Source organism: Podarcis gaigeae (genome assembly GCF_964106915.1).
Source record: "Podarcis gaigeae genome assembly, chromosome: 4".
In the NCBI taxonomy this organism is placed as follows: Eukaryota; Metazoa; Chordata; class Lepidosauria; order Squamata; family Lacertidae; genus Podarcis; species Podarcis gaigeae.
In genome coordinates this window covers 74,828,989-74,856,620 of record NC_139677.1, presented here as the reverse complement: position 1 = coordinate 74,856,620, position 27,632 = coordinate 74,828,989, and the positions used below count along the sequence as shown (strand labels likewise).

Sequence of the window (27,632 nt, the reverse complement as noted above, 5' to 3'; positions counted from 1 at the left end):
TCGCGCAGGCGCAAGAGATACATTTCAGGGCGCGGGACTCTGCGTCTGCCTCAGAACAGGAGGGAGTGTATTGAGCGAATCCCGTGTCCAGGGTCCCCCCTCACGTGACTCCCTCCTCCGACCCTCATTGGAGGCACCGGGGGGAGGGGGCGGAGTCCTGGGTGGCGGCGATCGCCCGGAAGGGAGGCAGGAAGCGGGGCGAGCAGTTGGGCTGGCTTTGCGGTTCGGTGGCCGGCGGCGGCGAGAGGCGCCCACCTGGCCCCGCCCGCAGCACCGGCAGGATGCAGAACGTCATTAACACGGTGAAGGGGAAGGCGCTGGAGGTGGCCGAGTACCTGACTCCGGTGCTGAAGGTGAGGCCCCTCCCTCAGCCACGGATTGGAGTGCGCGGGGCAGCAGCCGGAGGGAAGGGCGGGGGGGTCCCCGTTGTCATGTCGTTCCCATGGGGGGGCACGCTTTTTCTCCGCCCACCCTCGCCAAAATAGCATTTCTGTCGGTGAGAAACCCAGAAGCAGCCCTCAAATAGGCAACCAAGAGCCTTGTGCAATCCTGAAGACTCGCGCGTTTTATGTATATTTTTAATTTTACCTTGTTGTGGACCAGAAGGAGCCCGTGAAAGCTTTGTGCCAAAACGCCGACAGCAAATCGGCAGTGCCAAGGCACCCTTTTCTGTTTCTCCTCACCACTGTTTTTTGTTGTTGTTTTTTTGCTCTCCCTGGAAAATGGCTACAGTGGAACCCTCCTCTGTTATATCCCCCTCTTAGGAGGAATGGCCCCGTGTGACCCATAAAACCGGGCAGGTTGTACGTTTTCCCCCCAGGAGCTGTCAAAGGTGGCCTGTCCTGCTCTCTGAAGGCCTTGTTCTGTATGTCATGTGGTAATAGTGTGCTTACAATGCACATTTGCTGTGCTGGTGGTGGGATATTTTGCAATGGGTAACGGGTTATGTGTTTTGATGTGTTTCGCTGGTCTGTGAACAGGTATCCTGCAAAAGAACTGGTGCAGCGCAAACTTAAATATGTTTGCTCAGTACAAAGGTCTTTCGTTACTGCTTCAGGTTTCTGAGGAATAAATGCACTCCAGAGCCATAAAGAATGGATGTTCCCCTGCTCTTACAGAACACTATATGACAGCTTCTTTGGATAAGTGGTGCTGCTGTGTTGCATTGATGCACAGAGAAGGAAGGATATTTCTGTCTCGTTTAGAAGAGACACTGTCCTTGGAGAGAACAGTAGAATAAGCATAATTTATTCAGGAGCCGGAGAAAGAATGGAAAAAAATCCAGGTGGTGTGTGTATCTGGAGCCTAGAAGTTGTAAGTTTTATGAATGGCTCTGCCCATAGTTGGCATTTTTAAAAGCAGATGAGGACTCAGTCCCTGCAGCTCTCCAAATGATTGTCATTGCTTAACAGTTCTTGTTTAAACAGATGACAGATGGGAGTTTGTGATAATGCAGAACCAAGCAAATTAGAAGCTGAAAGTATGTAAAGGTCAAACTGCATGTTACATTGAATGCATTACAAGCAGCTATGCTTCTGTTTACAGTCATACCTTGGGATAAATGTGCTTCAAGTTAAGTATTTTTGGGCTGCGCTCCGTGGCAACCCAGAAGTAATGTAGCGCGTTACTTTCAGGTTTCGCTGCACACGCATGTGCAGACGGTCAAAATGATGTCATGCGCATGCACGGAAGCGGCGACCCGCGGATGCAGGTTGCGTTTGCTTCAGGATGCTAATGGGGCTCCAGAATGGATCCTGTTCACATCCCAAGGTACCACTGTATTCTTTACTTAATCATAGATGCTCACACTACTGTTATTGGAAGCACAGCAGATGGAGAATGGAATTTATCCCTTCCCTTCTTTGCTGTGACTCTGCTCCCAAAATGGACACCCTTCCTCAATGGCAGTAAAGACTCTTGGCACCAATGGGAACTTTTTTTTGTAACATTTGTAGCCGTGTTGGGGGCCAGTTTTGTGATGTTCAAAATTTGTCTTCATGAGCAGAAATGGAAATAACTCTGGCACCCTTGAGCTACGTATTACAGAATCCATCCTTTTTTGCTCATCTAAAGGTTCTGTGGCTTCATCTTTAGGATGTCCTAAAAATGAAGATAGAAGAATCCCAAAATTTTGTATTTGTGTGCTTCCTGATTGTATTCTTAAATATGGGCCAAATTTTATGCTTGCTGCAGATGATCGAGGGATTTAAAATTTGAATGGAAAGCAAGTGGTATAAGAAATGACCCTGGTCAAAGTTTGTAGTTATATAGCAGAGCAAAGTTTTTAGTGAATTTCTCATTCTACAGCAATCTTTGATTTTCCCCATCCCACCCCAATTCTGGGCATGTTTCCCAACCAGACTGCAAAACCTGTCAGTGTATGTTTTGTTAATTTGGGGCAGTATTCAATTAAACAGTTATCCTAGTGCAGTGACTTTTAGCTGTGCAATGTACCACTCCCTCCTCACTCCCCATGAGCCCCCTAAATCTGCTCCAGAGGCTGGGGGAACTCTAGGACAGATTTCGGGGGTGCATGGAGGGCACCCGGGAGGAAGAGAGGCGAGGATGGGGAAGTTACATTGTATAGCTTAAAGTTGGTGTTTAGTTGAATACTGCCCATTATGTCCTGCCTTCAAAGATCTCAGGGTAGTATACACAAGGATATCTAACACTATCATCATTTTATGAGGTAGATTAGAAGCTTAGTACTATTGACTTGCCTGGCAGTATAGTTTGTCTTTATCCTGAGACCTTTACTTTCAAATCTAAAAAGTCATCTTTTTATTTTTCTTCTCTATTTTGACTGTAGGAATCAAAGTTTAAAGAAACTGGAGTTATCACTCCCGAAGAGGTATGTATACACTTGTCGGCTTTTTTTTCAAAGTAACTTTTTGAAAGTAGTAAAACAAGAAGTTCCTGTTGCAGAGTTTTCTAGTTCCTCTTAATGCAGACTACAATTGTGACAAAATGCCAGCATTTAGTCCATATTTTCTTGGAAAAGTCATTCACAATTGTGAACATACCAACCAGATCTCTGCACCCACTACAACTGAAATTGTATGTGCACACAGCTGGGTTTTCCTCTGTAAAAATGCATTGGATTGGGCTGCAAAACGGATCCCTTTTCTAGCTATTCTAAAATGGATGGTATTTGTAAGCTGCTTTGAGGGATGCTACAAGCAAAAAGCTGAGATTTGTACACTTCTTAAATTAGTGCATCAGCTGTTCAAAAATGATTTTAAGAGGAAATGTGGAAATATTACAAAATTTGTAACTGCTTCCTCTTCCTGGGAGGTCTGCAACAGCAAACACAATAATATTTTCAAGTACTTGTTTAGCCTCTATTTCAATCAATATTTTCCTTGGCGTTATTCTACTATTTTCTAGAGTTTTCTCAGTATATTGGTGCTCTTGTCTGTGCAGCTTTCCTTGTAAATGAGGGACATTGTGTCCCCCTCACTAGTGTAGCTGTGGACTGTGTCTAAATACCTGCATGTACCTTGCAATTTGGGTCATGCTGTTATTTTATTTAAAGATTTATATGCTGCTTTTGAAACCAAACATTTTCACAAGCAGCTTACAATCAAGATCCTAAAAACACTTTAATTCCAGTAGCTTCAAAAATTAAACTAAAATCAGCAGTATAAAGAGATCCCAAACTATTACTATCACAAAACAGCTTTACCATTGAAAATCTATTCCACACACCATTTTACTTAAAGACAGATTGAGATTAAAAGGTCTATCAGAGTTGTCTAAAAGCAAATGGGTAAGGAACAAAATGTAACTTCTTAGGAGGGAGTTCTAAGATGTGGGATCTGAAAAGGCTCTGTCTATTGTACCCACCAATCTAATATATTTTTAATGGGGGCCCTGCAAATAAGTATTTGTATCTGATCTTATGGCAAACAGTACTTCCAAGTACAGTGGTACCTTGGTAGTTGAACGGCTTGGCTTCCGAACAAATCGGCTCCCGGACGCCGCAAACCCGGAAGTGAGTATTCCGGTTTGCAAACGTTTTTCAGAAGCGGAACATCCGACGCAGCTTCTGATTGAGTGCAGGAAGCTCCTGCAGCCAATCGGAAGCCGTGTCTTGGTCTCTGAACCGTTTCGGGAGTTGAACGGACTCCCGGAACGGATTAAATTCGAGAACCAAGGCATCACTGTAATCTGGTCTCAAACAGTTTACAGCTTTAAAGGTCAATATCAGCATCTTAAATTGGGCCCAGAAGTGAAATATCAAACAAGGCTTCAGATTGCCCGATCTAGGTCTAATATTTTACCTTTACTCATTTGAAAAGTGCTTGCAAAGTAAGTGTGTAAGACTTGTGTAGCATGTGAAAGAAGGAGAAGACACAAGAGGCATGGTTAAGAATTTTTATAGAAAGAAAATAGGCATGCCCAAGATTCACGTGTCTGTTTTTGGCCCCTGCCTTCACATACCACAAAATGGATGAGGCAGAACTCATGTTTTTTACTATAGCATGGTCAGTTGCAAATGCAGAAGAAAGTAATTGCTCATGACTGTGATCTAGAACATTTCCAATGATGTTACAAATAGCAGGAATACAGAAGTTTGTACTGAACGTAAGAGGTCTTCCCTGTTTTCTTTCCCCTTTTTAAAAAGGAAACTGATTCGTCCAGTTTTGGCATAATATTTGTTTCTACAGTATTACAATTCTTATCAAAGGAACACCAGTACCTGAAGCTTATGGGAGAGCTTGCAAACCTTTTTCTGCCACCCGAAATAGAAACTTGTTCAGCAAAAAAAAAAAACTTCTAAAAATTGAATGCTAGCAATTAAGGCTAGATTTTTTGACCTTAATTCCTAAATGTTGATGGAGTGGCAGATTTTTACTGCAGAGGGATTCACTGATAATAATTTAATCTTTGATGGCAGTGCTTATCGGTTCTTTTTAATCTGTCTTCAAGTTATTATATGAAGCCACTGAAGTTATTATATGAAGCCACTTTCCATGCTGGGCTAACCAGCAAACTTGTATCAATATAATAATTTAGCTCCCTCTGCTTGCCTGATTTTTAGACTGGACCTTTGCTGCTTTGAACTTTACACACAGTGTGCATAACAGAAAACACATCCTAACAGTAACAAAATTCTCCCCTCCCCATCTTGTTATTTCAGCAAGATGTAAAGATATAGGGTTATATTGAGTGCTGCTGTTCTGTTAGCACAGCAGACTTCTGCTTGTGCAGTGGAACTTCCCACTCCACTGCCATCCACACACCCTCAAAATCTGCTCCAAAGTGTTGAATGATTCCCCAAAAGAGATTCGGGGAGCATGTAGGGGAGGAAGGGAAGGGAAAGTCCTGCACTACTTGAGATACAACCTGAAGACTTGTTTGGAGATGGATCAGTTAACTATTGTGGTTAGCTAAGCATTTCTACTTCTCTGTTCTGACAGTCCACTAGATTTTCCTAGTAGTTGTTTATTTAGTGCGGATATAAGTGGCTGTTGCTCACTGTCCCAAGAAGTTGACACTGCAATAAATATTTAATATATTAAAGATGGTTTTTCTGTCATTCTGTCTCTAGAGAGAGAAGAAAGAACCTTGCTTAGATGTGACTATTTGTGATGGTGATTATTTAGTGCATGGTTCTTTTTGGCTTTCATCACTATATTTTTGGAGCATGTCTTGTGGCTATATGCCTTTAAAATATTTAGTGTGTAAATGCCAGCTGTTGCACTTGGCTTGTGGATCATCCCATTAGCAATCTATCCAGGAATCCCATTCCAGTTTGCAAGTTAATTGCGTGACGGTCCCATTCAGACAAAATATTTTCTTGTATATGCATCTGCAGAAATTGTTCAAGGAGCAATTGTCTCTGAATTGGGAAAGACAAATTACTGAGCTGGTATCAGTAGGATTTGATCTCACACTTACTCTGTACAGCTATAAGTCACGATGTTAAGGCTACTGAGGCTGGTGAAACTCTGTATATATCAGATATTTTTCAGCCTTCTTCTGTTTTGTGTTTGGCAGTTTGTGGCAGCAGGAGACCATTTAGTTCACCACTGTCCTACTTGGCAATGGTAAGTAAGATTCTACAGAAACCAGCTCAAAAGAATACATAGGGATGGGTAGCACATTCACTGTCTGGTGATTGTGAATGTGCACGTATTTCCCACTGCGTGTGAGAGAGACACTATACAAAGACGCCTAATTTGTATAATTCTTCCCTCCACCCCACCTACTTTTTTTGAGAGGGTGTTGCAGAATGGACTTGAGCATATGTGGCTTACTTCTCAGTTGTATACCATTACTTGAGTGTATCTGCTCTGAATTCCTTTGACTTCTGAACATAAAACATGGACACTTGAAATTGCTCAAGATATGTGTTGTATTTTTTATGAGCTTGTACTGACTTCATTTTCAATTTAGCTTTTAAGATTTATCAGGATACAAAAACAAATATTTAATATACCAAAAGAGGGTTTTTTATGTATAGTTAGTGAAACATTAGCCGCACTTTAAAGGTGTTTTTTAGGATTAGAAGAATGGTAGGATTGAAAAATGCCTATCTGTCTACAACTTGTAACAGGCTTTGAGCAGTTCCTTTGGTTTGAGCTCACAGAAGCCCCTTGTCTCCTTCCTGCAACAGATACAATAAGCTTGATGCATTGCATGTTGTAAAAGGGGAAGCAGAAGAAATGCAATTCTGAGAATGCTCTTATCATTTAACAGAAGTGGAAATGCAGACGGGGATTCCATGCACTAGACAACTAGGTCTGTCTTCCAAAGGGGGAAAACTACTTGGGTAGTTTTCTCTTTTCTTCCTTCTCGCTCCCCCCCCCCCCTTCTGTGCCACAGGGCAAATAATCTTTGAAACTGGTCAGAGTGTTTTTGTTTCTGCTTTAGCAGAAACATGATTCTGTTGTATAAGAACCAGAATTGGTCTCTGATTGTCTGCAGCTTTTCACAGCCTTACTTCATATTTTAAAGGGCTACAGGAGAAGAGTTAAAGGTCAAGGCATATCTCCCAACAGACAAACAGTTCTTGGTCACTAGAAATGGTAAGTTTGGCACTAGTCCTGTGATTGTGACTGAATATGCACCAGCCACAGCCCTGCAGATGTATCTTTACTTTTATACTTGCTGTTGAACCAACTTTGATAGGCGTGCACAGTTTTATATCTTGAGAGTCGCTATGTGAACTTTTGAGATCCTTAGCTTCTTTATGTACATGACATGGGTAAGCAAACTGTGCTTGTGGTATGGATTACTTGTATGAGTAATTTGGTGCTGTTCTGTACACATCTTTATGCAATTCATAATGTAGTCCAGATGTGTTGGACTACAGCTCCAACATCCCTGACCATCAGGAGGGCACCACTATGGGGGTAGGCTGGCTTGGGTGACTCGATTGGTGAGGAACATAGGGCAGGCAGGTGTTCTTATGCCACAGCAGCAGGTTAGACTAGAGGCCTGAACAATTATTTCAGTATCTGCTTCTGTCTTGATCCAAAACAACAAAACTGAATGAAGCTGCTAAACATGTACTTTATGCAAAACTGAGAGAACATTCAAATACTGTACCAGTTCTTTATGATTATGTCATACTTAGGAAATAGTATAATAGGGCTTTACCCACCTTACAATACATATGCTGATCCTTAGGTCTTCTGCTTTTAAGCAGCAGTTCCTCTATGTGATGCTGAATCAAATGCTTCAATAAAATTCAGGAAGGCACTTGCCCTTAGTGCATATAAGTTTCAATTGACATCTGTACTGCTTGCTAAATGTTTTCAGTGTATTTTAGCTCCTAGCTAAGTTAGTGTCCGTTTTGTGCCTGGAACATTTGGATTCCCCCGAGCAGTAAGCTTCACTTAAGACCAAACCCATGCTCCAAAAACGTGTGCTGAGATTTGTGAAGTATATACATCAACCTCCAGTTCTGAAAACCCTGGGAGAATTTATCTCCAGCTGATTTTGTGAATGAACAGTGTTCACTGTTTTTTTGTAGTGCCATGCTATAAGCGATGTAAACAAATGGAGTATTCGGATGAACTGGAAGCCATTATAGAAGAAGATGATGGGGATGGAGGATGGGTGGACACATATCACAATGCAGGTATTGTATATTTCTCTTGTATATTAAACTTACAAATGCCCAGCTTGCGGCCTCTAACCTCGTGTACTCTGAATAATGCTCTAGAACATATAAGTGTCCAGACCTGGAGACCATCTTCAGATTTTAGTTTTCCTCACTGAATCTCAATCCTTAACCATTTAAAAAAACAGCCATTGAAAATTATGAGTCACAATTGCCATCACCCAGGGTTTGGGGTGGGGAGCAGCTGTTTGTAGAATCAAAATATTAGCGGGTTTCTCCCTAGTTCTGACTATATCTGTGCTCTTTACAGGCATTACAGGAGTGACAGAATCCATTAAGGAGATCACACTGGAGAGCAAGGTATTAACTTGTGAATCTGTGGCTAATATGCTGATGGGTAATACAAAGTGAACCCAGGGCTTTTTTTCAGCCGGAACTTGCCGGAACCCAGTTCTGGCACATCTCAATGGGCACCATTTTCATTCTAAGAGAACAAGGGAGGTGTTCACGGTGAGTTCCAGCACCTCTTTTTCTAGAAAAATAGCACTAAGTAAACCTAACAACTTGGTATGCTTGTTGGCGTAACTCCTTTCCCCGAAGAAAAAATATTTTCCCTTTTATGTGTCCAGTGGATTGGAACAGTAGGTTAGATGCCTAATATGAACCACAGCAGTAAATCCACTGCATATTTGTGGATTGAGGGAGGCACTCTTCTGTAAACGCATGCATATTCCTGAAAACAAATTCAGGAAAGTTTTTGAAGCCCACAGGTAGCAGAGCCATGTTAATTTAGGTTGGCTAATTTGAAGGTGGCCAGCCAGAGCAGTACAGAGATTTAAAGCACATTTTGGTCCTTTTGTTTTGGCGGCTGCTTTAGATAGGAGAGCAGCTAATTTGTGGTTACATTGCAGCCCCCAAACTGCTGGTTACCTAGAGCAGGGATGGGACTCCTGTGGCTGTCCAAGTGTTTTTATTGATTTATTAAATTTCTATACCACCCTTCGTCCGAGACTAACAGGGTGGTTTACAATAGAAGGGCACAAACATACATAGCATAGTAACAGACAGAAGCGACAAACCCTCCCTCCTTCCTTTAGTTTAAAAGGCCATAGATTGGCCTGGGAGAAGAGGAGAGGAATGTTTTCACCTGGCACCAAAAGATATGTAATGAAGACACCAGGCAAGCCTCCCTGGGGAAGGCATTTCACAAACGGGGAGCCACCACAGAAAAGGCCTGTTCTCATGTTGTCACTCTCTGGATATGTCATGGAGGAGGCATATGGACACAAGTTGCTGGCCTGCAACTGCCCTTATCCCTGACCAGCTGGGGCTGGTGGGAATAAAGTCCACAGGTTTCCCATCCTTGACGTAGACTGCTCAGGTGAGGGAATGGGTAGGTTTACCCTTGTTCCATCTGATCTACAAATGGCTGGACTGAGTTGTGCTTATGCTTGGCAAAAGTGCTTCATTCATACACAAAACATTTCTGATTTTCCCAAAAGAGAAAATGTATTCAAGAGTGGTAAAGTTTGCATGCTTTGTGGTTGCTGTCTTCAGTTTCATCCCAGCCAGGGTGTGCAGTCTCTGATGCAGCATAGGAATGTGAGGTCACCACTTTTAAAATGATACGGCATGCTTTGAGAGGGTTGTACAATTTGAATTTTAATTGAAAAACTAGCTATAACTCGTTGCATTGGATTTCATTTAGAGCAGGGCTTTACTGCCGTACAATATTTTCATATACCTTCATACTGATCAAGAAACAAGCTTTATTGACACATTTATTGGTACGTTTTTGGTCCTTGTTTTGGTACCACAGCGAGTGGCCAGTTTGCAAGTTGGTAGAGTGATTCAGTCTCCCCATTCATGGAATTGCTGAGTGATCTCTTAAGTTTGATGCATGAATGCTCTAGTCAGGAACACTGAAACGGTACATTGCTTTTTCTTGTCTTCAAAGGACAATACAAAGTTACCAGAGCGCTCAGGGTCTTGTGATGATGAAGATGATGATGAGGGAGAGGCAGCTGATATGGAAGGTAATGGCCACTCACTTGAAGGAATGCTTCACTAGATCATGTTGTTGTTAGGTATGAAGCAGAAGCAAAGCAATAATGTTGCCATCATTGCACTTTGGAGTCCATTTTGTGCACGGAATTCTTTCTGCAGAAGATTCCTTCCTGCATAGCATTGCAAACTTCACTGCAGTTATTTAAATTCATGAAACAGTCCCTTGAGGTGGAGTGGAATTGGTCGCTGCTCTTGTGGACAAGAAGCAATGAATTCAAACTGAGACTCCAAAGATGATAATTTTGTAAACATTGGAACCCAGTTGAGAAAGGAGAAGGTACTGGGGAAACATTCTTAATGGAGGTCTTAGAAAGTTAGATGAATTTTTAATGGGATTCATCTGTATAGATTTAATTCTGAGGCAAGAGGTTTGATTGGGAGTTACTCATCACTTCCAGTGAGGTGTAAAGACTGGAGCAGGGGTTGGCAAGATTTACCTCTCCTGGGCCAGCTCACTTCAGCGGAGATCCCTCCATGGGGCAGATTGTGCGTGAGCGTGCACACCCATGATTTCCTGCGCCTACGCAGACATGATTTCCGGCATCTGTGCAGATGCAATTTCCCGTGGCACGGAAGCGAGTCCCCATGCCCTGCCGGTTTAGCACAGCGCACTGAGACTCGCCGGGTGGCTCGGATCTGGGGCGGCTTGTGGGCTGGTTAAATGACCCCCATGGGCCGCTTGTGGCCCATGGGCCTTAGGTTGCCGACCCCTGGACTAGAGTATTGGACTCAAATGTAGGAAATCAGATTCAAATACCTGCACAGTTGTGAAGCTCTGTTACTTCATCACAGGGTTGTGGTGAAGTTAAAATGCCTCTTGGAACCCCTTGCAGGAAAGAGTTAAAGCACTTCCTTCATGAAGCAATAAATTTAAAAGTAATATATTCAAGGAGTCACTCACTGAAGCTGAGAGCACATGGAAGAAATTTGTGTTTCTACGTTGTGTTATGTAAGATGGAATGTAAGTGATACAAAACTAGTGATACAAAACTAGCCCAAGATTATTTTTGTGTTGTTCCATCCAAATAGTCATGATTCTACTAGCCATCCTGAGTGTCTTGAGGAAAGGTGGGGTGCAAGAAAGACTGATCATACCTTCTTATTTTTAAATTTCTGTACCAGTAGTCTTAACGAATCAATACGAGGAACTTAAAAGACGTAGTCTTAAATTACTATACAGTAATCACACAACTGGCCTGACAGCTCAGTGGCATTCTGATGAGTAGGGCACAATACTTCCATGGGACAGATTAGGTGAAAAGAAGCTAAGAAAGCCAACCTAGTAGAAAGGATGATACCAAGGCAAATTAAAATAATGACAAATTACACTGTAGTCTTAAGAAAGAGAAATGCCATGCCATGCCATTTGGGGAGCCCTCTGGAGCAGGTTTTGGGGGCACATGGATGAGGGTGAAGTGCCTTGAGTTTAAATCTGCTAACACAAATTTGGTTTCCACCTAATCTCTACTAATCACTTGTCTGTGGTCATTAACAAATATGGAAAAAAGATGCCAAGAGGACAGAATTGGCCCCTTTTAAGTTTTGGAACGCATAAGAAACGTATATGCTCCTAAATATAAAAACTAATTCAGGAAGTAATTGTAGGTGAACTGCTAGGAAATATAATAAAATTCATAATTCTTCATACAGAAAAAATGGTAAAATTCCACCACAGAATACATTTACAGGGGCAGCTATACCATAAACCTCCTTTGAACCATGAGTGGTTTTTCAAGCACACAGTCCCTTCTTTTCCTTTTCTCAACTCTCTGTAGTTTGCTTGGGCTCCTCTACCTTAACCTACCCTGCTCCTTTTCTTTTATCCTAATTTTGCTTGCCTCTTGGGCACTCTACGCAGCCCTCAGCCTGCCTGCTTTTTCCTACCACCCTAACACACAGAATGTATCTTCAGAAGGTATCTGAAGAAGTGTGCATGCACACGAAAGCTCATACCAAGAACTAACTTAGTTGGTCTTTAAGGTGCTACTGGAAGGAATTTTTTTTTGTTTTGACACAGAATGTTTGTGAGCATTCTGTAACAACACAGCAGCTTATCCCGTGGGTGGGGTGACAACTGGTTAACAACATAGCATGTGCACCTCAATATAATTTAATGTTTATATTGAGGAATGCATTCTTTGTTACAGCATACACTGCAAAGTGTATTTTTTATAAACTTGATAACTTCATTCTTAATCTGCATCTTTCTTGAACACCCTGGGCATGCATAAATATTTAGCAAAAGCAGTAAATGGTAACATGATCTTTTTATATCCTTTCAGATTATGAAGAGAGTGGGCTATTGGAGACAGATGATGTAAGTGCACTGTGTTCATTGGGCAGCAGCAATGTCTTTTCTGACTTCAACATATGTCCAGTAGCATATTCCTTTTAAAACTGCATGTATATTTTCATTAAAAACTAACCACCAGTTCAATGAAAAGAGTTTATACCACCACCTAATGCCTGTAGTCATTGAATTTGGTGGGGAGTGGGCAACAGCAGACATTTTAAATCTATCAATTTATTTCTTAAAATCTTGAGCAGGCAACATTGGATACAAGAAAAATAGTGGAAGCTGCTAAGGCAAAAGCTGATGTTGGAGGAGGAGGGGGAGAAGAAGAAGCTATCCTACAGACCAGGACGTATGACCTTTACATCACATATGACAAATACTACCAAACACCAAGGCTCTGGTTATTTGGTTATGATGAGGTACAACATTCTTTTTTCCTTATTTGAATCTGTTCAGAGCTCAGTAGTGCAATAAAATTGGTAATAGGTTATGGTAAGGGGCCTCAGACATACTGTGTCAAAGATCATGCAGCCTTCTGCGAACAAATGTAAACAAGCTTTCTTTGGTGTCGCTCTTGCATGAAGCTTACTTTTTGTGGTGCACACTGGAAGTCAGCAAGAAAATAATGGAACTTGTTTCTTGCACTCAGCTCCCTGTTGACCAAATACACATTTTTTATTTTTGCAGTTCCAGTGGGCTTTGACTATACGTGATTTTGGCTGTAGGCACAATCCACAGAATGTAACCCCCACCTAAGTTGCAGGCTTACTGTATGAGGCTTGCAAAGCAAGTTCTGTTTTATGTTGTTGTTATTAATTTCATTTTTATACTGCTTTACCTTTTATGGTGGGGGGAAATCTAATAATTATTATTTATTATTTATTATTTATTATTTATACCCCGCCCATCTGGCTGGGCCTCCCCAGCCACTCTGGGCGGTTTCCATAAATACCAAAAATACAGTAAAATATCACACGTTAAAAACTTCCCTGAACAGGGCTGCCTTAAGATGTCTTCTGAATGTCAGGTAGTTGTTAATGATAATGATAAAAATTTTATTATTTCTACTCGCCTATCTGACTTGATTGCCCCTGCCACTCTGGATGGTTTCCAGCAGATATAAAAAGATAATAAAACACTAAACATTAAAACTTCCTTATACAGGGCTTCCTATAAAGGCATGCGGATGGTGCTGTGGGCCACAGAGCCTAGGACTTGCCGATCAGAAGTTTGGCGGTTCGAATCCCCATGACGGGGTGAGCTCCCGTTGCTCGGTCCCAGCTCCTGCCAACCTAGTGGTTCAAAAGCACGTCAAAGTGCAAGTAGATAAATAGGTACCGCTCCGGCGGGAAGGTAAACGGCGTTTCCGTGTACTGCTCTGGTTCGCCAGAAGTGGCTTAGTCATGCTGGCCACATGACCCGGAAGCTGTACACCGGCTCCCTCAGCCATTCTGGATTAGTTATAGTTTCTGAGTCACCTTCAAAGGAAGCCCCACGCAGAGTAGTCCAAACGGGAGATAACCAGAGCACACTAAAACATCAAATAAAACAATCCAGAATAAAACACTATTTGCTTGACTGAAATTCTTTGTTTAATTACAGAGAAGGAATCTATGCAATTTGTCCTTACTTCTCTGTCTCTCTCTCTCTCTCTGTCTCTCTAGCAACGACAGCCATTAACTGTAGACTATATGTATGAAGATATTAGTCAAGACCATGTCAAAAAGACTGTGACAATTGAAAACCATCCCCATCTTCCTCCACCTCCAATGTGTTCAGTTCATCCGTGCAGGTATACTTCAGTCTGCATTCTAACAGCATATGAAAATATTCATGAAAAAGGTTTTGGTGGATGAAATGTGTTTTGTATTCTGGCCACTTTTTAGCATCTTTGTATTCTTTATTGGTCTTAAACTCTGAAACCCTTTTCCCCAGCATTCAGTTCAAACTGCTCTCATTCTAATTTATTGGGTCTGTTACATAGTGCACAGTGTCATTTGAGCGGACTTCCACTCGTGCAAATGGAGTAGATCTTGGGTGTTTTAGGGAGCTGCATGGAGACAGGAAATCTGTTCTGCCAGTTGTGTCCTGCTAGTGGGTGGATGCTGTTGGATTTTGCCCATTGGACTTTGATGGCCACTGTGAAATCAGACTGCTGGGGGTCTTGCCAACTAAAAGTAAATTTTCTGGTTTATTTCCACTTTTCAAACTCTCCAGAAGGTGTCAGACAATCGTCCTGGAAATGAGAACAGTTGTCATACTTCAAGCTGCAATCTCAGGCTCTGTTACTTGGGTTTCTTTGTTTTATTTTTTTAAAAAAAAATCTTTTCAGGCTTTCTGTTTACACAAAACGTCACACATTGCCGTATGGACAGAACATGCGTTTGTCTTCACTCTAAAGCCCTAATCTTCTTGTTGAACTCTTGAAATACAGTGTTACCTGCTTAAGGTGTTGAAGTTAAATGTTCTGCTTAGGCTGGTTACTTCCATCATTTTGTTTTTGCAGTTTAAAAGGGTGGGAAGATTTTGTGATTCTTCTTCATTTTAATAACAGGAGCATGCTAACTTTTAAAACTCATTTTAAAAGTCCAGTTCTGAGTTCTGCCGGAACAGGTGAACAACTTTTGCCCTTACTCTGGCAAAGTCCCTTTGACCTTGTAGTCAAATGGACAGTTTAGCATCTCTGGCAAAAGAGACTGAACAATGCTGAATGGAAATCTCTGTGAATAACAGCATGACTGATTTTTAAAAATAAACTCTTATTGGGCACAAGTAGCTCAAGTCCTTTTCTGTCAGCAAATAGGAGTGGGGGCTATATTGCTGTTAATATTCCCATACTGAGAAGTTTGGACCCCTTAAGTCTGGAAAAGGAAGTCAAAATGTAGTGCCAAACTCTGTTGTCCAGCTGTTTTGCCATTTTGGCCACTTCAAGGTCTGTGTTTGACCAAGTTGAAGGTCTTTCCTCTACCTTATTATTAAATGTACATAAAATAGCAAGTCTGTCATGTACAACAGACTTATTGTATTAAGCCTGATAACAAGCCACTGGCGTTAATGGGCAACGGGAGCCCAGTAAGAATGCAAGAATAATATGAAACCAATGTTTGCTCAGAGTTTCCCAATATTGTGTTATGCTGAGTTTTATTTTGCTCATTCTGCTGCACAACATCTGTTCTCAAAAATGTGGCAATCATTTCCTTAGTAGGATTCACGATGAACTCATGAATCCTACTGGCATAGACTGGCACAGTTTTCACTTCCGCAACGTGAAGTAAAATCTGGTGTCCCTTGAGTTCTGCTGTTGGCTGAATCCTTTTTTTATTTTCATTTTCTGAATTGTTTAAAAACAGCAGTTTTCCATCCATGTTGTTTAGCTTTCTTAAAGTATTTCATTAGTTAATTAACAATGCAAAGTTGTGTTCAGCATCAGCATCCTCCCAAGTTTTCAGCATGTTGTTTTGTAAAAGACTTCCAATAGTTATTGGCTCTGATGGTGTTGGGCTGCTTGTCCTGCTCTCATCACTGTCTTCCTTTTACTTTTCCAGCTTCAGCAGTTGCGTGAGGGTATGTTATGGGACAGAGTTACTGGGAATTGGCTGTAAAATACTCACCACTTGGGACTGTTCTGAGTGCTTAATGAGGTTCATCGCAAAGGCTGCAACCGTAGTTGATGCAGCACCGCTGTTTCCTTGTTGTGATTCTGTTGGAAATGAAGTCCTTGAATAGGGTGATTGCGATAGATGGTGGAAGAAATACTGGTTTGAGTAATGTTTTAAGCAACTGTTAAATACTATACTACCTCCAGGTAGTCTGCTTTGGATGCCTATGTGTTAACTCTACTTTAGAAGGCCTATCCATTAGCTGTGTCCAGTAGCCATTCAATCCCTGATAACCTCCCTGATCCTGTTCAGTGTGCATTGGATTGAGAGGAAGTTGTAATCATAGAATCATAGAGTTGGAAGAGACCACAAGGGCCATCGAGTCCAACCCCCTGCCAAGCAGGAAACACCATCAGAGCACTCCTGACATATGGTTGTCAAGCCTCTGCTTAAAGACCTCCAAAGAAGGAGACTCCACCACACTCCTTGGCAGCAAATTCCACTGTCAAACAGCTCTTACTGTCAGGAAGTTCTTCCTAATGTTTAGGTGGAATCTTCTTTCTTGTAGTTTGGATCCATTGCTCTGTGTCCGCTTCTCTGGAGCAGCAGAAAACAACCTTTCTCCCTCCTCTATGTGACATCCTTTTATATATTTGAACATGGCTATCATATCACCCCTTAACCTCCTCTTCTCCAGGCTAAACATGCCCAGCTCCCTTAGCCGTTCCTCATAAGGCATCGTTTCCAGGCCTTTGACCATTTTGGTTGCCCTCCTCTGGACACGTTCCAGTTTGTCAGTGTCCTTCTTGAACTGCGGTGTCCAGAACTGGACACAGTACTCCAGGTGAGGTCTGACCAGAGCAGAATACAGTGGCACTATTACTTCCCTTGATCTAGATGCTATACTCCTATTGATGCAGCCCAGAATTGCATTGGCTTTTTTAGCTGCCGCGTCACACTGTTGGCTCATGTCAAGTTTGTGGTCAACCAAGACTCCTAGATCCTTTTCACATGTACTGCTCTCAAGCCAGGTGTCACCCATCTTGTATTTGTGCCTCTCATTTTTTTTGCCCAAGTGCAATACTTTACATTTCTCCCTCTTAAAAGTCATCTTGTTTGTTTTTGCCCAGTTCTCTAATCTGTCAAGATCGTTTTGAAGTGTGATCCTGTCCTCTGGGGTGTTAGCCACCCCTCCCAGTTTGGTGCCATCTGCAAATTTGATCAGGATGCCCTTGAGTCCATCATCCAAGTCGTTGATAAAGATGTTGAATAAGACCGGGCCCAAGACAGAACCCTGTGGCACCCCACTAGTCACTCTTCTAATACCAGCCTTGTTGGCAGTTCTCCCATGCTGCCACATTATCTCTGCCAGTTCTACTAATAATAATGATAAAATAGGAGTAGAGTGAATACTAGTGCAGACTTGCCTTGCTGTTGCCCAAGCAGTAACCAGAGATGGCTTGAAGTAGCTATTTAAACTTTATTTTTAAATTCTCATTGCTTGCTTCTGCCGCCAAGAACTATCTTGCATACAAACTCTGTAATCAGATAACTTGCTGTATTATACAATAATGCAATATATGTATATTTCAAGATATTCACCATTTGCTTTCAGACATGCGGAAGTGATGAAGAAAATCATTGAAACTGTGGCAGAAGGTGGGGGAGAACTTGGAGTTCATATGTATCCTTTTATCCAACTGCCAAAAATAGATGTGTGTGTTTGCTTTTTAGAAAAGGGCTCTGCACTGATTCCTTGTCTGTTTTTCAGAGTGTGTGTGTTCTCCCACTTTCCCCTCAATCGCATGTTCAAGTTTCAGGGGGCGCTGCTACACTCAGCTGTGCTAAGGCACTCAGAGTGACTGCCTTATAAGAATGGGTGTGACTATCACTAGGTGATGTGAATCAAAAAGATTCTTATAATTAATCCATGGTTCACACATGGCTAAGCCTAAAAACGAGTGGTGGCCAGGGAATTAGTTCTATTAGTGCAAGGACGTATGGCTGTGCAGTGGAACATCTCTACCTACTCCCTTCTCTTCTGTGTTCCCCCTGAGTCTGTTCTGGGGGTTCACCCATATTTGGGGAGGGTGTGGAGAGGCAGGAGAAGTTCTGTTGCACCTCCAGAAGTCTACATTGTTGGATACTATCCAATGTAATTTTTTCCTTAATGCAGTGCTATTGGTGATATCCACCTAAGTTAGAATGAGCGATAAAACTGATCAGTTAATACTAGCCATAATAGCTACTTTCTACCACAATTGTTGGAGCCTGTATGTCTCTGAATACTCGTCACTGGTGAGCACAAGTGGAAAGAGTACCGTTGTACTGCATACAAGCTTCCCATAGACACCTGTTTGGCCACTGGATGGATGCTTGATCTGATCCAGCAGATTACTTAAGTCCATTGTTCCCAATAGGCCTAGTTTGCACAGGCAGCAATAACTATAATAAAAACTCATTGTTCAGTCGTATTTATGCATGTGGGAGGCACGCTCTGGCCATTAAAACTGTTCCACTAGACTAGACTGGTAGCCTTATCTATCTCTTTCCAAAGAGGTACAATGGTGCTTGACTATTGAGGAAGGTTGAATTGTTAAAACTTGTGGCTTTTACTTGGCTGCTTTGGGGTTAAAAACTTGCTTCTCCTTGTGGAACTGCTGGGTTGATTTTCCTTAATTAAATATTCAGGTACCTTCTAATTTTTTTGAAATTTGTACAAGCAGTCATTCCGACAATAGAATATGACTACACGAGGCACTTTACGATGTAATTAGGGGAAAGAATGTTTATGCTAATTATTGATTCTAATTTTTAAAAAGAATAACCCATACCTGTGACTGACTTGTTTATCCACCATGGTATACAATTTCTGTAATGTACCACTTCTATCAAGTTTATGCATCAAAATAAAATTCCACTACCAGCCTTACTTTTTAAAAAAGACATTTATGTGTAAAAATAAATAATAAAACACTTTTTTTCCATTCCTGTGCTGTGGGTACATAGAGGGTTTTTCTTTACGAAGACTGGGGAAAAGAAAGAAAAGAAAAGCTCAAACCAATATTCATGTTTGTTTTTAATTAAATTTCTGAGAAATTTTTAAAGTAAAATTGTAGCAAGACATGAAGTGGAAAATAATGTGTGATTTCTGACTAGTAGCATTTCAGAGTAAATTGACCAAATCGCTTAGGTAGATCTTAATATGTATCTAAGGCACATCTGATTTTCCAAGTGCACATTAGTCTAGGTCCTTATTTGATGCTAGGAAACCCAACTCCTCTCATGCTCCTTTGAACATCAGATGGGAATGAAAGCATAACTGGGTGTGAAGACTAGGAAAAGATGTGGCATCACTTTTTTCAGTTTAATGCTAATGTACTGAAGAAAAGCATGGGGCAGCTAGTGAAAGTTGCATCCAGAACTATACCTGGCATGTGCTTTTCTATCTGGAATACTAAATTTCTGTCTGCAAAGATAGTACTCAAACCTTGTTTTCAGAAGGTTCAGCTTATGTTGTACCAATCTCCTTAATGACATGGTTGCCTTCCCTTTTTATGTCACCTGTACATGAATGCCCTCTTACGCAGTAAAGATATAGATACCTTTTCCCTACTTTCTACACCGCCTGTTCTTTTAACTAGGAAGTGAGATCAGAAATGTCAAGTGTCAAGGAGGATTCAAGGAAATTGGCCTCTTCTTGCTGCTGTTGCAGTTGGAAGGAATAGGAAGCAGCTGTCTTCCACCCAGAAGTCAACTTGCGTCAACCAAAATAATGTTCACAATAAGTGAAAATAATATGGCTTTTTGCATACCTTCTGATGGGATGGTGGGAGAACCTTATTGGCTCCATTTCTACCATGGAAGAAAAATGATAAGATTCATAAAAATAGAGTGTGGAAACAATAACATATAGTTCAGTTAGAACCTATTCTATTCTTCTATGGATGTTGGCAAATGCATTTCCCTATCATGGTCAAAATTTTTACATAGGAGTTGTGAATTTAAGATTTACCATATTTTTTGCTCTATAAGACTCACTTTTTCCCTCCTAAAAAAAGGGGGAAATGTGTGTGCCTCTTATGGAGCGAATGCAGGCTGCGCAGCTATCGCTGAAGCCAGCACAGCAAGAGCGAGAGCTGCGCAGCACCTCTTGTTTTGCTGGCATCACAGCGAAGCGGGAGGAGGAATGGAAGGGAGCGAGAGCTGCATAGCTATCCCAGAAGCCAGAACAGCAAGAGAGATTGTTGCTTTCGCTGCACAGCGATCCCTCTTGCTGTTCTGGTTTCTGGGATTCAGAATATTTTATTCCTTCTTTTCCTCCTCCAAGAACTAGGTGCGTCTTATGGTCTGGTGCGTCTTATAGAGCAAAAAATACGGTAAATCATGTTCCATCCATTAAATTTCTGCTGCAAAAAACATAACACTGTTCAACTTATGTTTCAGATAACTTCGTTTCCCAAAGTATCTTAAATAGTGCTCACTTTAGACTGTAAATGCTTACAAGCTGCTTCTAATCTGTTTTTGAGCATTTTAATAATCTTTTTTACAGCAATAACAATGGGAAAGGAAATGCATGTTTTTTAATGCAACCTTTTGCAAGTCAAATGGAAATCTAACACAACCCAAAGATTTGGACAGGTTCTTTTGTGTTCTGGACATGGCGTGGGGGTAAGGGTGAAATCTGCAGATCACGACCATCGTTCTGTTCAGTATACTACTATTAAGTAGGTAAAATCACGTGCCCCTTCCCTTTTCTAGAAACAGCCTGTGTTCCAAAACTCTGCTTTCTTAAATCTCAGCATGTGTTTTAATTTCCTCTCCCACTTAAGGAAAAAACAACTATTTTACAGGTTCCTATGGCGCTAATCTCATTATTGTAATACAGAAGTTATAAAACGATAGCAAAACCCAGAGGTAAACATGGCTTCTTTTTCTGTGATGTAGAAAATGATAGCAGTGATTGGTTTGCTGTCCCCGGTTCAGAATCTTCTGGAGGCAACCTGCCAAGTCCCAGTCTCCCACATGCATTCCCCCAAAAGGACCTGATTGTTTGCTGCTGGTAAATATTAACTTCCCTCTGTTTGCGAACTAGGGAGAAGAAATAAAATAACACTTCTGTGCTCACTGCATACACGGTCTGGACTTATTTTCTGGGCACCATTAGAAAAGCATTGCATGGCTGTCTTTTCCATTTTTAAGCTGACCTCGGAGCAAAAAAGAACAAGATGGTTCATCTAGTAATGTTTATTCTGGCTACAATGCTAAAAGTCCTGTTGTCACAAATATGTGCCCAGGCTAGCTCCAACAGCACTTGAGAATTTAGGTCTCTAAAAATTGATACTCTGGATCAGTGTTTCCCAACCTTTTTTATAATTTATACAAAATATAATTACATAAAATGATAGAAACATAATAAAATATTGTTGAGGCAGAAAAAACTTAGAATTGGAAGGGACCCCAAGGGTCATCTAGTCCAATCCCCTGCAGTGTAGGGAACTCGGCTAAAGCATCCATGACAGATGGCCATCCAACCTCTGCTTAGAAACCTCCAAGGAAGGAGAGTCCAGAACTGCCAGAGGAATATCCATCTTCCATGTATTATAAAAAGTAAGCAACACTTATTTGACCCGTTATTTGAAACAGAGTGGGAGACCTACAGATACAGTCCAAAAGGCACACAGGGAGTTCTGTGTATATAGGAGGATTTTAAAAAGCAAGTCCTCACTGACCTGGTGCAAAAAGATCTTGACATGCGGAGCAGCCCTGGCTGCCTAGATAAAACACCACAGCCACACACACCGTTACGTGGGAGTAAGGCCTACTGATATCAGTTTCCCAATGTCTGGCTCCCAATGTCTCAAGTCAGCAGGAGTCTTAAATCACCGCATTTAGTGCACTAGATGTTGGTGTTCTGACAGAATACAAGCTGATAAGACAAGTTTTCAAGTTGTGTTATTCCACCTACAAAATAGTATAAGTTGCTTCATAAGACGCACACACATTTCCCCTTAATTTTTGAAGGGGAAAAAGTGCGTCTTATAGAGCGAAAAATACAGTAAACAGAATAATGAAATAACTAGTATTTATGTAGTGAAATGGTGTTCTCGCCTTCAGACCACAGTTTTAAGAATAGAGTAGTGTTCTTCCCTCCTCCCCAAATTGGCCAACCTTGGGCTACTATTGGCCAAAGCTTTCCAAGGTGTTCTCCACATGACTGGATAGCCTGCTATCATGTCCTGAATCTCTTGCTACCGCCCCAATATACTCCTGCCCTAGTGGGCAACAGCACAAATAAGCCACCTGCTTCTCTGTGTGGAGTGGAATCTGCTTCCTTGCAATTTGTTCCTTGGAGGAGAAGGTGCTTGTGGAGGAGGAAGAGGGGAAGAACAAGGCAAATTCAGCAGCTGCTTATCTCAACTACAATCCTTTCAGCAATGAGAGAGAGAGAGAGGCGGAGGAGGAAAAGAGCAATGACCTAGGCGTCACGAATGCGAGTATCCCTTGCAACACCAGCCACAGCGAAAGCATTTTCCTGGGGAAGTTGCAATCTGCAGCACTAAAAGTACGGCCTGTACCTCATGTGTCTTTCAACAAATCTACATCAATGGGAACTGGTGCCATGGCCCTTGCCTACAGACATCTTCTCTTAATGCTGCTGGGCGTAGGCTGGCCAGGTCTGGGGAATCCTAATGCAGAAGCAGCTCGGGTCCGAGAGCACTATATAGTGGCTCAGGTCGCTAACTGGAGCTACAGTTCCCAGGCAGAAGACCTGTCCAGGTAACTAAATGTGTGTAGCTTATTTGGGGGTGTAGTTGCGTGTAATGGGAAGGTGAGGTTTCCCCACCCCTGAAGAATGGACTGCGAGGTTAACCAAGATAAATGTTAGTTTTAAGTTGCTTTCAATGGTGTGACTTCTAAACTGCCGTGATTTTTTGATAGATTTTCTGCTACTCAAAACAAAAAAAAAATCCTTCCAGTAGCACCTTAAAGACCAACTAAGTCAGTTCTTGGTATGAGCTTTCGTGTGCATGCACACTTCTTCAGATACACACCTTAAAGACTTAGTTGGTCTTTAAGGTGCTACTGGAAGGAATTTTTTTTGTTTTGACTATGGCAGACCAACACGTCTACCTATCTGTAACTTTTCTGCTAGTGTTACTCATTATTATTTTTATCTATCTATTGTTGGCTTACAGCATTTTGCTGCTTATTCACTTTTTACCACTTAGAATAATGAAATTTGCTCACATGAGGCTTCTTTCTCTCTGATATACTAGTTTGTTAAGTGCAAGGAAGTTGTTTCCATGCAAGCAAGAGAAAATTCAGACATGCAGCTGTTCTTCTTCGACTTTGTGATGTATTTTCTTGTTTGTTTTTAAGTAGCTTTATGGTTTTGACTGTGTATTTTCATTATTTCTGTGTGCCATATTGGAAATACAGTACTACCTATTAAACAGGGAGAAAGAGAGGAGATGTGCAGGCCATCGCGTCTGCTGTCCTATCTAATTTCAGCCTTAGACTGGTTTGCAATGCAAATATAAACCTGTGCTGGTGAGAAGGTCCATTTGATCACTTGTCCACGCTTATATGCCAACAAAAGGAAAGAGAGAGCCTCAAGCGCACCTTTTAACTTTTTACGTAAAAATCTCACAAGACATTCCCATACCTTGAGAATAAGGAATGATGCTCTGCTAGCTTCTTAGGCAGGTGGAGATTTTTATTTTTATTTTTTGTCCTGGCTTCCTTCCTGGGTGTATCCAGGATTTTTGTTAAGGGGATGCAGGACTTGGTAGGGGGCAGGACTTTTATGGGGGGGTCAGAACTGATGTGATTGGTCTGTTAGTTAAGTATTTCTATTGCTTTACTTGATGTAGGGTGGGCAGCTGCCGCCTCTGCCCCACCTTGGATAGGCCCATAGCCTCCTTAAAAATATTTGCAGCCTCACATTCCCAAATCTTTGTCTTGTTGGGTAAACCCACAGATCAGTCACTTACCTTTGTAACTTGCCTTTTGGACTAATGTCCTGAGCTAGAATGTCATACACACTCAGATGCACCTATGGAACTCCCACACATTCTGGGCTCACTCTTGAATGACTAGTTGAAAAAATGCACTCAATAGTGTTGAATCTGTGAGGCAGGTTCTGCCATTGGCCACTGTGAGAACAGGACTAGATGGGTTGCTGGCCTGGTCCAGTGGGGCTGTCTGCATGTTCTGTCTTCTTAAAAAATCTCAGCTTTTCTTTCGAAACAGAGCAATGTTAAATCTGAGTGTGTTGTGGCAGCTTTTTATAAAGGCTCAGGAATTTGAGGGGTCTCATCCTCCACGCATTCTTGCTTTTGTGAACATCTCTGAGGCTTATTCCATTCAAGCTGGCCCTAACACAGAGTTGGAATAGATTAGGATATAGTAAATTCTAAAAAATAACCTTATATATAATATAGTTATGGAAGCATGGGAATGATTATGGAATACAGATACAGTCATACCTCGGGTTGCGAACGTGATCTGTGCGGGAGGCATGTTCGCAACCCGCAGCGTTCGCAGCCTGAAACACTGTGTCTGTGCACGCGCGTGATGCGCTTCGGCGCATGCATGTGATGTCATTTTGCACGCATGTGCTGAAACCCGGAAGTAACCTGTTCTGGTACTTCCGGGTTTGGTGCAGTCCGCAACCCGAAAATGCACAACCCGCAGCGTTCATAACCTGAGGTATGACTGTATTAAAATTACGGCATGCTGTGGTTTAAGAGAAAACTGTATGAAAATGTTATATGGATGGTATCTAACACCAAGTAAACTGGCAAAAATGTATAAAAAATAAATAAGTGTTGGAAAAGCAAAGAGAAAGAAGGTACTTTCTATCATACGTGGTGGTCCTGCAGTAAGGTTAAAGGTTACTGGGAAATGATATATAATGAATTGAAAACAATGTTTATAATAACATTCGTTAAAATTAAAAAAACCCCCAGAAGTTTCCTTCTGGGAATTATAGGGGTAGAACTACCAAAACAGTATAGAAACTTATTCATGTATACGACTATAGTGGCAAGAAAGTTATTTGCCCAAAAAAGGAAAGAAGAAGTCCTGAAGAAGGAAGATTTAATACAAAATCTCATGGACTATGCAGAAATGGCGAAACTTACCAGAAAAATAAGAAATCAAGAAGACAAACTTTTTATAAAAAATGGAAATGGTTTATTGAATATGTACAAATAAATTGTAAACAGATATGGACATTGGCAGGTTTATTGTAATAACCTGCAGTTCCATAAGAGTAAATAATTAAAGTAGATGAATAAAAGAATAAGTTAAGTTAATTTAGAATATACAGCAAATGATAATTATAAATTTAAGGAACCACAGAAAGAGGAAGAAGGAAGTCGAGTTTTGTAATGTTAAAATGACTGTAAAGTTATTGAAATGTATATTACTGAAAACCACATTTTTTTTTAAATGTAGTGTAAAATGCCCATGTAAAACCTCTTCACACATTTTTAAAAGACCAGAGGAAGAAGAAAAAAGTGCTCACGTGGTGCCAAAAAGAAAATGAGAATGGTGCCAGGCATACTTTTTGGGAGAAAAATTTCAAGAGATGGGGTGCCTTTACAGAAAAGGCCCTGTTTCCTGTCTTTGTTTCAGCAGGTGGCTCTGCTGAGTACACAAAATGTGTTTGGTACACATGTTGATTTCTGCAACTGTGCTTAACTTGCATAATGTATTTTACCGCATAGAGTTCTTATACGTATCTACCACACGGAAGCTATTTCCTGTGATAGTTTTAAGACTCTTCTATTTCAGATTACCAAAATCAGATCATCTATTTAAGAAGATTATCTACAGCGAGTATGAAGCAGATTTCAAAAAAGAAAAACCAAGAAATGCTCTATCAGGTAAGCACAGCATGATTTTCAGATATTGCTGGTGAAATTTTCACAGCATGGTATAATCTCTCTGCTGTCACGAATCCAAATTAAAAACATTTTAAACCACTACAAGTTTATTTACCCATTTAGGTCACAATCCAATGGATGTTCCTGAGGTTAGAGGATAAAGTAGATTTCCCCCCTCGGCCTGCAGTAAGGCAGGTCTGCAGACAGAGGTGGGACATCCTATTTGCAGAGAAACCACTACTATCCTTGCCACTCTGCCACTGGTACTCTGGTGGTGGGGTGGGTCAAGGGATGTTTAGAAGCCAAAGTCCTCTTATTCCCTAGACATGGCCCCAAAACAGCATGGGTGGGGAGAGTACATCTGCCCTGGAGTTGGCACACTGATCTGGGACAAATGGGGAGGTTAAAAAATAAAATAAAAGAGTAGCCCCAAAATGAATAACACAAAACCTAGAGAAACAGCCTCCCACCCGGCTTTGCTGCCTCTCCTCTTCCTTCCTATGGGTCTACTCTGCCTGACTCAGCTGCTTCTTACTTAGCTGGATAGAGAGAAGGGCAGGGGGGCATATTATGGAAACTTCTGACTTTTGCCTGGCTGGAATGTAGCCTAGTGTTCAAGGCATGAGTCACATCTGCTATGACCCTGCCCACCTTTTGCCCCTGGCCACACCTAATACTGTCATACGGCCCCTGGAAGCTTGTCCATGAGGAATGTGGCCCTCAGCCTGAAAATACTCCACATTCTATTTCTAAGTTTTAGAGGTAGAGGTAGGTGGATCCTGCTGCTCTTTCATATCCCTGGCCACCTGCTTGCAGAAGGCAGGTGAACAGGTAGCAACAGCAGTGAGAAGGAGCATGGCCAGGAGACGGTCAGTAGTCATTTTTTCCAAATTATTTTGTTCTTCTCCTTTGCACTGATAATTAGATAGTTTCCATTGTCCCATTAATGACCCCAGATACCAAAAATGCACTTGTGCAGAACAGTTAACTAGAAAGTGACTAATCATTTCAGTAACTAGTGTTGTATCGCTGACTCAAAATATACAAAGGATGCCTAGTTGTTGTTCCTTTCAATGTTATTTTGCACGTTGCCACAAAGACTGAGTTGTGGCTTCCTTCTTTCACTTCCACATTGTTCCAGAATTTCCTGCATGACACACAAAGTCTTCTACAAATTTTAATGATAAATAAGTACAGTGGTACCTCAGGCTACAGACGCTTCAGGTTACAGACTTCGCTAACCCAGAAATAGTACCTTGGGTTAAGAACTTTGCTTCAGGATGAGAACAGAAATCGTGTTCTGGCGGCGCAGCGGCAGCAGGAGGCTCCATTAGCTAGAGTGGTACCTCAGGTTAAGAACAGTTTCAGGTTAAGAACGGACCTCCAGAACGAATTGGTGTGGGAAGCGGTGTACACACAGCATTAGTCAGAATCAATCTTTCCTGTATCCATTCTATCATTTCTTATGAAATACTGTGTTTTGATGCTCCTCGCCCCCCAGTCTCAATCTAAATTGAGGGGGAAAAAACAACCCAGCTGTGTGTCAAGTCAGTAATGTGTATGCAGCCCAAATACAAAGCTTCCTACCACACTGATGGAGTGGTCTAATATTGTTAGTTGCTTGTACCTCTGTTTCGTATGCGATTTTCCTTGTTTTTAAGTGACTAGATTTTTCAGGCATTCCTTCAATGTTTTGGTAG

The 27,632-nt window shown here is 41.5% G+C and overlaps 2 protein-coding genes across 2 annotated transcripts in view; both read left to right on the top strand.

Annotated features, from left to right (window-relative positions):
- Positions 1-149: 149 nt before the first annotated feature.
- ATG3 (autophagy related 3) lies at positions 150-19,010 on the top strand. The gene is made up of 12 exons (XM_083737277.1): positions 150-353; positions 2,810-2,851; positions 6,004-6,053; positions 6,964-7,034; positions 7,985-8,092; positions 8,385-8,434; positions 10,032-10,110; positions 12,424-12,458; positions 12,689-12,856; positions 14,102-14,229; positions 17,652-17,720; positions 18,728-19,010. Exons 1-12 carry the CDS (start codon positions 282-284, stop codon positions 18,807-18,809), a joined length of 954 nt encoding a protein of 317 aa, XP_083593403.1. The 5' UTR covers positions 150-281; the 3' UTR covers positions 18,810-19,010.
- Positions 19,011-22,404: 3,394 nt separating this feature from the next.
- Positions 22,405-27,632, top strand: part of F5 (coagulation factor V) — a 41,535-nt gene continuing 36,307 nt past the window's right edge. Inside the window, exons 1-2 of the mRNA XM_083735823.1 lie at positions 22,405-22,816; positions 25,841-25,932. Coding sequence (XP_083591949.1) covers positions 22,644-22,816; positions 25,841-25,932 — 265 coding nt within the window. The 5' untranslated portion in view covers positions 22,405-22,643. The remainder of the gene's footprint in view (positions 22,817-25,840; positions 25,933-27,632) is intronic.

Bases quoted from the DNA above. Each gene is read 5' to 3' on its own strand.
- ATG3 (XM_083737277.1), top strand. From the start codon at position 282: ATGCAGAACGTCATTAACACGGTGAAGGGGAAGGCGCTGGAGGTGGCC. The intron at 354-2,809 runs GTGAGGCCCCTC...TTTTGACTGTAG, and splicing joins ACCTGACTCCGGTGCTGAAG to GAATCAAAGTTTAAAGAAAC. The intron at 14,230-17,651 runs GTATACTTCAGT...ATTTGCTTTCAG, and splicing joins TGTTCAGTTCATCCGTGCAG to ACATGCGGAAGTGATGAAGA.